The 10,715-nt window shown below is 52.1% G+C and overlaps 1 protein-coding gene across 1 annotated transcript; it reads right to left on the bottom strand.

The window, feature by feature from the left end:
- Positions 1 to 3,677: 3,677 nt before the first annotated feature.
- AURANDRAFT_52585 (hypothetical protein) lies at positions 3,678 to 9,863 on the bottom strand (the record flags this gene model as incomplete). Its single annotated transcript, XM_009035600.1, has 4 exons — positions 3,678 to 4,257; positions 4,304 to 8,965; positions 9,081 to 9,261; positions 9,352 to 9,863. 4 exons carry the CDS (start codon positions 9,750 to 9,752, stop codon positions 4,183 to 4,185), a joined length of 5,319 nt encoding a protein of 1,772 aa, XP_009033848.1.
- Positions 9,864 to 10,715: the final 852 nt, after the last annotated feature.

Here is a 10,715-nt window from a genome sequence, read left to right as displayed (position 1 = left end):
CCACAGACCAATGTATGAGCAGCAAGCCCCACCACCGAACCGGTGACCAAGACAAAGTTCGATTTCGGCTATAGCAGCTCTGAGCAGCGAAAGCTCATCGGCGCGTCTCACATCGCACCACAGTGCGCATGCCTTAGATGTCCTGGGAGCAGCCGTCTGTAAAGCTACAGCGAGGGAACGACATTGCTCAAGCACCATTGAATAGATGACGGAGTCTGAGCTGGATACCAAGCGAGCAGAACGTTGTCGTCTTGGGATGGATTCAAGCGCGGTATATCGTTTGGGATTGGTCGATTCCCTTTTCGGCACCCCCCCCGACCGTCCATGCGCAAATCTTGCTAGCCGCTTAGCATGACGTAGCCTCACTTCCCTAGCAGACATGTTTTATTCATTCGACACGAGATATAAAGGAACGATACAAGATATAGAAGTTGGATTACGGATCCGTATTTCCGAGGGGGGGGCGCGCGACACGGCGTGGGCTGACTTGAGCACCCTCGAGAATAATTTCCCAGGGCCCTCTTCCAGTCCACCGAAGTATACTGGGCCTTTGGACCATAGTGTCCTTTTACCCGAACGAGATGTGGACCAAGTTCCCCTCGCCGCTTCATGGTCTGGAGAACCGCATCGGCGTGGGTCCGGTACGCGTTCGACAGCTCCGCCGCCGGCTTCAGGCCTGTTCCATTCCTGCCACACCAACCCCTGATCCTGCACCAGCGGCGACGGCTGGAGGGCAACACTGGAGCTACACTGGAGCTAGGGCGCACGAGCCACAGTACCAGGGCTGCAGCCCACATATTCTCGAGCCCACTCCGCAGTCCAGGCCGGGCATTGGCGGGCATCTGCCTGCGGGGCCTTGAGGGGAAATGGCAGTGCTCCTGACCTAGACTGTAGAAGGAAAAGTGAGATGGGGCTGCTAAGCAGCCCTGATTAGTAGAAACCATATAATCCAAAAAATATAAGCCGCGCCACCCCGGACCCCGGGGAAGCGGCGAGCTGGGAGAGGACCACCACAACCAGCAGTTTTATTTAGCTGGATGATGATAGGTGGTCTAAACTCACTAACCCGTTACCGGAAACATATCGTACTGCCGTAAATGCAATTTCTCGGGTCGTTGACCAGGTTTGAGCCGCGGCGCGCGTCGTGCTTGGCAGCCCGTCCACAGCCGAGTTTCGGCATGGATGGCTGCTTTTCAGCTTTGGTCCTCCAGAGGACATGTAACGGAAGTGGGGTCCGTTTTAGTTTTCAAGAAACCATTGTACGCTTACTCCGTGAAAATCAGAAAAGTCACAATGGTTCATACCGGCATGGAGTGTGTCGGGGCGGCCTACCCACTATTGAACCAAATGATGCTCCCTGACGAGGAGAAACAGAAAAGAGGGATTCCGCCAACGGAATGGCACTTGTTTTCATCGAAGCTCGTCCGCAACCCGAATGTGCCAAAGAATGCCGTGGCTCACATCAAGCCAAAAAATTTCAGCTATTTCGCAGAAGCTCGGCGTGAACTGATGTCAGATGACAAAAGTCGGGCCAGGGCGGACATTTATGTTGACGGCGAGGAGCCACCACCAGCGCATCATACGCGATTCACGAGCTCGATTGGTGTGCTTTCAGGTTCGGTGGATCAGCAATGGTTCAATCTGTGCGAAAGGAAGGCCCATCGGGGCTCAAGTCATTTTGGGTCAGGCAGATCATGCCTTTGACGGCGCCGCAGAATGACCGCTACGAGGAGCTCTGTGGTTGCGTGTTGATCACAGGCGGGGCTGGTGGCTTGGGCAAGTTATTGCGTGAGTACTTGCTGGAATATTACCCGGAATGTTCCGTGGCGATTGCGTCCCGTTCGATCAAGGAGGGAGACGAGGGTATCGAGCGATTGTCGCAATACAAGTGCGATGTGTGCAACGAATCAGAGGTGAAAAGAGTCTGTGACTCCATTCCCAATCTTGTTGGGGTGATTCACGCTGCCGGTGTCACATACGGCGGCCCGTTCAAAATGACGAATGAGAATGACTCGAAGCTTCTCTTTGATATTAAATACTGGGGCACAAGATACCTATACAACGCCACCAAGTCTCGCAAGCTTCGTTTCTTCTGGATGGCTTCGTCCATCTCCGCCGCAGTTGGAGATTTCAACATAAGCCACTACGCGGCTGCGAATTCTTCGATGGATTGGTTTGCAGAAGAGATGAGACGTCAGGGCGATAAGAATATTGTGTCCACACAATGGGGCGCGCTTGGCTTTGAGGGCGGCATGGCCCTTGAGAACACACGGAAGTTAATGGACAAACGTGGACATGGAGTTGTTACCCCAGAGCAGATGGTCGATGTCATGGAAATTGTCATTCATCAAGCTTCTGATCTCCCTGCTGTCATTTGCGTCTCCCCGCTAAATATCGACAAGACAACATCACAGAAACCTGAACTCAGCGATAACATGACATGGTGGGAAAAGGAACCCTTCGAGGTTTACGTGGCTGTGTTGAAGGCAGCTCAGACTGAGGAGATGGCTCATCCAGAAAGATGGCCCAATATTGAGGAGCTAGAGGCAATATATGGCTGCATACCAGGCTACACTACGGCCAAAAAGAATTCAGAGGCAGGAATTTGTCGCTGGTAGGGGCTCATTATCAAGCCCCCCAGCCCGCCGCATACATCTGCCAGTCGCTTGCTGGGACGTCAGGGGCCATTCGCCGGGGTTCCGGGTATTTATCTCGCTGCGCAAGGAACTAGAGAGCCATTGTTAGAACGTCCGCGCTCAAGCGTCGGTATGGGGACTAAAAAACGGCGGGCGCAGGGTCGTCGCGCTGCGGCTGGCGGCGTCTAGCTGCGTCGTCTCGCGCGTTCGATAGCAGGCGCCTATGAGGAGGGCTACCCTATGATGATGGCTACCCCGCCCATGGGGGGGGGGGGCACCGGGGGCGCCTAGGCCCCGAATAACGTACGCTATTTACGTGAGCCGTCCCCACGGTGTGGCGGGATTTCCGCCTTCAATATCTACCTTTAGCTTAGTTTGAAGCTGGCATTGCAGTGCATGTATCCCCCCTATTCAGCTCATTATATCTTTACCCTACAGATACGCGTCGCCGTATCTTTCCCCTTTTTCTTATCTCACATCTAGCGAAGGCTGCCTACGACAATGTACTCAGGATACGTGCCACCAGACTCCTAGCAGGAGAACTGTGCATAATTTTCATGAGAAGTTTATAGCATTGGGTAGAATGAGCCTCAGGCTGCCAGCGGACTGCGGCCCAGGTGGTAAAGAGAACCAGTGAAGTCTAGCTCCTTCCCCCGTTCATCTTCCTCGATTATCTCGCCAGCAAGGTCGCTCAAGAACCCATGAAACACTTCCCCAGAAAAATCTGGTTTATCAGAATCATCATATGGTAGAAATTCAAACATACAAGTCAGGAGTATGCCCTCATGGATGGGCGAGTCGAAGGGCTTGCCATCCAAAATACCCAAGGCCATTTCACCTACCTCCTCCTTATCACTCAACCCCAACCCTTGGATGCCATTAGAAACGATATGACCCAAAAAATATAAGCCGCGCCACCCCGGACCCCGGGGAAGCGGCGAGCTGGGAGAGGACCACCACAGCCAGCCGTTTTATTTAGCTGGATGATGATAGGTGGTCTAAACTCACTAACTCGTTACCGGAAACATATTGTACTGCCGTAAATGCAATTTCTTAGATCCCTCACGTCACTATGGCGCCAGTCAAACCACTACCCAGAGGTGCGCTGTCCGGCGACTGTGCTACCTCGCTGAGCCTGGTAGTCTAAACGTAGGGGCGCGGGTTCGGTGGGTTCGAGGTTCAAAGGAGCATGCAGTCCATCCAGTGGCCAGGGTGGTGCCCCTTGGGTAACCCATTCCGCCTGAGCTGCCACCAAAAGGAAACCCTCCATCACCATCGTCTCGCTGTCGCCCGCCATTTCGTTCGCTGTCGCCTTGTCGCTGCCGCCGCTGTCGTCTTCCTTGCAGTCGCCGCAGGCTTGGGGAGAGCTTTTCGATGGTCGATGGTGTTTAGTAAATCGTTTTCCGAGTCCTCCGTCGTTATTGCCGTCGTCGTCGCAGGCTTGCGTAACCCCATCACACGGCGAGTGGCACTTAGTGTAAGGTGAAGGTGCTAGCCAGTGATGGGAACACAAGTCCCAAGACCAGACCTTCTGGAAATGCTGACTTCAATATAGGGGACCCTGCTCTTTATTTGTCCACGGACACTTCTTTACTTTCCGAACATATTGATTCCAATCGCCCTGGGGTACAAATTTATATTTCAAGAGCAGGGAGTCTATTGCGCACCTTATTTGCAACAGATTTGTTGACGTTCAGTAGCTCCCATTTCTGCACTGGATATCCTGTAACAATACACGTAGGCAAATCTGAAGCATATAGCCCAGAATAGACGGTCCCAAGGGCCTGTTGCTTCGCAGGTAACTGCTGGTCGACTGATTTATCCATGCAAATGGTTAACACCCAGTCCCTTATCTCTTCGCGATCGTCTTCACGAGGAAGATATTGTTGTGTCGGCAAGTCAAAGGGGAACGGCACATTGGTCGCATCTACAAAGTCAGCGTTATCTATACTGTCAATATTGCCCTCTTCAATGGCTTCAGTAAGATCTATGTAGCGATTTAAGAGCACGAAAGCCAAATTATCATGTCCTTGGTCCCGCGCCATGGTCCCAGCCTGATAAAATGCCTTATCGATTGGAATGATCCCTGAGTACCGCATCAATGTAATGGCGATTTTCAACGCTATATCCTTCAGGCCCTGACTGACGCAGGTCAAGTATAACCTATAATAATGTGTAGCCATCAAAAGCTGCTCAAAACCACCGGCACCCTGCGTACCGAGTGCATCCTCTCGTGCCCCATCATGAGATGAAGCTAAATGAAAAAGAACGTCCCGCAGGTCAGATACTGAATGCTCGTGGTCTAGATTTGCTTGGGCGTAGCTTTGGCCCAACACAGCCAAGACTAGGTCGTGATACATCTGCACGTTGGGTCCGGGCGGTGGAGCGCCGTGTTGCTTGAGTGTGCGCACGGCCTGGGTCAAATCGCCCTTGGCAGCGAGGATTTGCGCAGCTTGCAATCCAGCATACCTTGCACGAACAGATAGATGGATTTGTTCTCGGTCGGCCATCTGCCATAGTCGATCCCATTCTTTGCGCTCCACAAGTACATCCAGAGCTGCCGTTCTGTGCCCAAGCTCGAGTAGTCCATCGGTGTCTTCGGCCGATCGCAATGCAGATTGGTAAGCAGCATCGACTTCCGCCTCCAGCGTGCTAGAACCTATCGCCAGTTCACGCGCCTTTGCCCAGCACCGGCCATCCATTGCACACCTTACGGCCCCATCTATGTCATTCAACTCACGAAGAAACTCTGCTGCTGCTCCGTGACGGCCGATAGCTTTGAGTTTGTGCGTCACCTTAATCGCAATATCACGAAATTTCTCCGGTGGCATGTGCCGGCGGGCTACATCGATGGCGCACTCCCATATCTCCTCAAGCTCCTTCGGATCTTCAAGGAGTCCCGGGCGGGCATTCAAGTAGGCCTCAACCGCACGGTCCCACTGTTTCTGCTGTTCCCATTGTTGCCCGGCACTCAAAAAGTCTACCTTAGTACCTCCAGTGCCACGCTGCGCTTCAGCTTGTGAGTAAGCCAGGGAAACTTCGGCAAGCTGATGGGGTAAGTGGCGCTGCGCAAGAGCCAGGGCCTCCGTCCACATACCTGCATCGCGGTACATCGAAAGGGCAAGCTCAGGCTTTGCCGCCAGCATGAATAATTCTTCTGCGTGTTGGTGTTGGCCCGCGTCAGCTTCAGCGCGCGCGTGAGACACATAGACATCTGGCGAGGCTGATGGATCATACTTGTTAGCGACCGCAAGTGCTTCAGCCCATGCTTGTTGATGTATGTACATATCTATTGCTTCACGCGGTTTGTTTGCTTGGATGAACTCAGATTCTGCTTCCTTGTAGCGCTCTTCATCCTCGAGGTAAAGTGCATGTTTCAAATGGACATCAGGCAATTTCCCAGGACATGCGGAGCGAGCTAGCTCAAATGCATGATCAAATGCTCCCGACTCTATTGCATAGTCAATGGCCGGCTCAATCAGCCCCTGCTTTGTTAGCAGTTTAGCCCCCGCATCACCACCGAGCGAAAGTGCCCATGCATATGCGACGCGCTTTGATGCATTCGGGCCACCATGAAGCTTGGCAACACGCATGGCCTCTTCCCACATGTCATTCGTGCGATACATGTTCACTGCAGAAAGCCACTCACCAGCTTCACAGTAGTGGTGCTCAGCGTCGCGTAAACTTCCCTCTGACTCTAAATGCTGCGCAAGATACTGATGGGTCTCTTTCAGGAGCTCTCTTCGATGCTTTTCAACAAGTTGCACCATCGCATCGTATTTTCGTTGCTTCTTGTACATATTTATGGCCAAATCTGGCTCGTCGACTGTCAGATAGAGTTTCTCTGCATCTTTTAGCTTGCCTTCCGCCTCAAGCTTTTGCGCATGCGATATGTACAACAAACTGACCTCCCGAGGTTCCATGTAGGACGAAGCTATTTTGTGGGCCCGATCCCACAAATTTGCTCGAGTGTACATTTCAACGGCCTTATCTGGTGCACCAGCTGCCACGTAAAATCGCTCGGCTTCGCTCGTGTCATTAGAATCTTCGTAGTGGCGAGCTAGGCGGCGAAGATAGGGCTGAGCTATATCCAAGTCGACGTTCTCTAACATCTGCGCTGCTTTCGTCCATTGTCGGGCACTAAGTGCAGCATCGATTGCTTTAGAGGACATGGATGCTTCGATGTAATGATTGATAGCCATCTCAACTTGATTATGCTCAAAAAGATAATCGCCCCATAATTCTTGTAGCTCAACAACTCGCCCCGGGAAATGTTTCCGCGCAAGCTCCACAGCTTTGCGAAATGAGGCACCCTTCAAGTATGCGTCCATGGCACGCTGTAGCTGGTCCATACGTTCATAAAACTCGCCCGCCTGTTCATGCAGCCCACCAGCCGTGAGCGATGCTGAAACACGTTCCAAGATGGATGGTGGATTGTTGATTCCATGCTGCTTGATGAGCCGTGCAGCACGCCCGGGCATTCCGCCTCTTAGGTACAATTCGATAGCCTGGAGGAAATCGCCTTCCATTTCCTTTAGTTGCGCAGCCTTTGCCGCCTGATTTGAATCTAGAAGGTATTGGAAATGATCCTGCCGCATTGAAGCCGCATCTGGGTGCGATCTTTCTTCTGCAATTGCCACAGCGCGGTCAAACTTATGCAGCTGCTGGTGCATTTGGATAGCTTCGTTAGTTTTTCCTTGCACTAATAGAATAGTCTCCGCTTCCTTTGCATCTTTTCGAAGCAACGCGTGCCTTGCCCGCGCAAGAAAGTAGTCCGGCCCCATACCACTTTCGGCGATAAGTTTATTGAGTTTGTGCAAGTATCGAGCTCGACCAACATTGCCCAGGGCGGCTGCACAACGCTCCGCAATGAGTAAATTGCCACCCAAAAGTGCCATTTCCTCGAGTTTTTTCCACATGCCTTCGGCCTCCGGTGAGAGCTCCAATAACTCAAGAATGTCTGCTGCACGCTCATAGGCACGATCATCAATAGCGGTGCCAAATTGGATGAGAGCCTCGTCGAGCAAGTAGGATGCCGTTGAAAGTTGTTCGTCAACTATCACCTCTGTGCGACCGTTGATACGCTCTATGTCTTCAACATCGCCCTTGATCTGGTGAACAGTAACTTGGTCAGGAGTATGAATATTATACCATACACACAAGTTGTTGCGGTTTTGCGCAACAACCACGTCAGAGTCGGGGACCCACTGGACATAGGTGCAGTAGTTTAAGAGCGTGGTCCGTGTTTGTGTTTCAATATCATACAAGTGTAGCTGACGACGCCGGTCTCTGAAAAGGAGCAAGGAAGCCCGCCCATTCAACTCAAGCCAGTCAATTTTGGAGTCTTGGGACACTGTCGTTGAACTCCCAGTGACGAGATCTTTGATATTGATAGTCTGTGCATCCAGCAAGTATGCAATTTTCTTATTATCCAGCCCGCTTGATCTTTCACGCTCGTCATCTAAAGGTGGACTACCATCCGTTGGGCTGGGACGCTCATTTATTCGCACTGAAAGCAGGTGACCAGAGATGTGATCGGTGCGAACAGTTCCAAGTGTTTCATTGCAACCATACTCAACGAGCGCCAATTCCCCAGCATGATACACAATACAGCAGACTGGATTATCAAACACAAATTTTTCGTTTCCTCCATTTGACCAAGATATTTCGGAGAGTTTGTAGGTGGCTAGATCACCGAGTAGCAAAGTCTCAGTTGACGTGCCGTGATCCGTCGTGTTTGCAACCACGTAGCGGTCTTGAAAGATATTGATCTTAGTTATCTCACATCCATATAGAGATTTGAGCACAATGCGAGTGCCCGTTTCAAGGCGCTTGACAATCACTTGAGAAAGCGAGGAATATGTGAACTCAAACTTACCCTTGTACCGATATCGCCGCACACAAGCGTCATAAAGATCAAGAGAGCCAAACAGAGATCCAACGGCTAGTCGAGTGCCATCGTTTTTCCAAGCTACTGATGTTACCGCGTAGAGATTCTCGATCATCTTGGGTCCTATCTCCTCCCACAAATCTTGTCGTTGCTTGTATGTATAGGTGTAAAATGAATTCCAATTACCAAGCACCACGGTCTCGCCAGTGGGATTAAATGCGGCAATTGTAAACTCACCACAGAAACAGCCACCCTTCGAGTTGGGCTCGGCATCACCGCTATGGGGCGAGTCTGAGTAATCAAACCTTTTTTCGATCCCCCCCTGATCATCGTAAAACACCACTGTGCCATCGTTCCCACCAACAACGATCGAGTGCCCCCAGGCAAGTGCGTACGGTACACACCTGGCGAGATTTTTGTGAAATAAATCGGTCGGCCACTTGACACGACACGGAAAGAGGGCGAATGATGAGCTATTTTTGTATTAACAAGACCCCCTCCAGCCTGCGTTGGAGAAACCGCGTCGGATCGGGCAAGGGGGACGGAAATCAGACGCGTATACAGGCCTGGTGAAAGAAGAATCTGTGGATTGAGCCATCAATATGTGACGAACAAACTCCGTGCCCATCAGCCGAACTTGCCACCGCGCACACATATGAATCTGTAGTGTACAAAGTTGCCGGTTTATTGGTACGAAGCTGGCCAACTTTGACCTTGCCTTCTGCAAGTCCGTACCTGTCGGACAGGTGATCACAGAGCTATTTGAAATTTAAATTTGGAATGAGGATTCCATTGCCAAGTGTTGTCCAAGGCGCGGGGTGTGACACGAGCTCATTTGGCCTGCTTGAAGGCCATGTTAATCCAGTAATTGGAGAAGCTTGCAAAAACTTGTTACAGATAGATTTTTTATCCCCCCATTCTAATCCAAGTTTGTACACAAAAACGATGTTATCGCTCTGGGCAATGGCTAGCTTGGAAGAGTCTGGAGAGAAGTGCATGGCCCTCACAACATATGTTTTGGGACCCTTATCTGCCGGCTTCGTGGAAAATTTGTCAACGGGATCCCCTTGGTCGTCAAAAAGTCGCACGACTCGGTCCATGCCACACACTGCCAGCTTGCGGTTATTCGGCGAATAGCAAATAGCTGTAATCTTGCCATCGTGAACCCTCCCCGAGGTGGTGCCCCCATTAGCGGGTAACAGAGTGCACAAGTGACGAAGCTGCATAACTTACGACTGCAGTTTGACTCAAGTTAAACCGTTCACGTATCGCGCTGTCCGTAGGAAGTTAGGATAGTTTATTACAATAGTAGCTTCCTAACGTTATGACCGTCGCCTAAAATTACAAAAAAAATACTTGGGGTGGTAATTCGCCGGTAATTACTAGTAATTACCAGAGAGAGATATCAGTTCCCGAGTACCGCGGCATACAGCGCCCCAAGTGCGCACGCCGTCGCCAGCTACTGCTGTCGCTCGCTGGCGACGGGGCGCGTCGCCACCTGCCCGTGCGTGAACCCGGGCCCGCTGCCAGCCTCCCCCGCACGCTCGACACTCGTTGTTGGGCCTCTGCGGCGGGAGCCGCGCGCCCCACGTCGAGCATGGCGACGAACCTCGTCGACTGGTTGGACGCCGACGGCGACGTGGAGCATGTGCCGCCGCATGTCAAGCAGGCCCTCGAGGCCCCGTGGCGCGGCCAGGACGACCTCAAGGGCGCCAAGGCGCGCGCGACAGATGACCCAATTCCCCCAGCGTCATCCCCTAGGGTACGAATCCTCGTATCCTCCTCCTCCTTAACCTAGCCTATAACGCCAGTGCTATGGTTCACCTCCGCGGCGGCGTGCCCGGCGCGGCGACGACGCGCGGCGCGCCGAGCAGTGTGGAATTCAACCATAGGCGTAGGACCCCCCAATAGAAGTATTATTCATTATTCTGAGGCGGGACGCGTTACTACTCTGTACGTAGACCGCGCGCGCGCGTGGTCCGGTGAACTTCAATTTCGTTCGACCCTGGGCAAAATCGGTCGAATATATCATACGAGCCAACCAACGCTCGTTAAATTATCCGATCGCATCGATTCCCACGTGTTACAGGCGCGGGTCGCGGGTTCGGGCTGGGGAAACGTAGAGAGGTAACTTCAACATTGCACTGATCGTGCAAACTTTTGACCCAGGACTATTAGGATTTTATTTT

The sequence above is a fragment of the Aureococcus anophagefferens genome (genome assembly GCF_000186865.1).
Source record: "Aureococcus anophagefferens unplaced genomic scaffold AURANscaffold_3, whole genome shotgun sequence".
NCBI classification, from domain to species: domain Eukaryota; class Pelagophyceae; order Pelagomonadales; family Pelagomonadaceae; genus Aureococcus; species Aureococcus anophagefferens.
The sequence above is the reverse complement of the archived record's forward strand: the minus strand, read 5'-3'. Positions and strand labels throughout refer to the sequence as shown.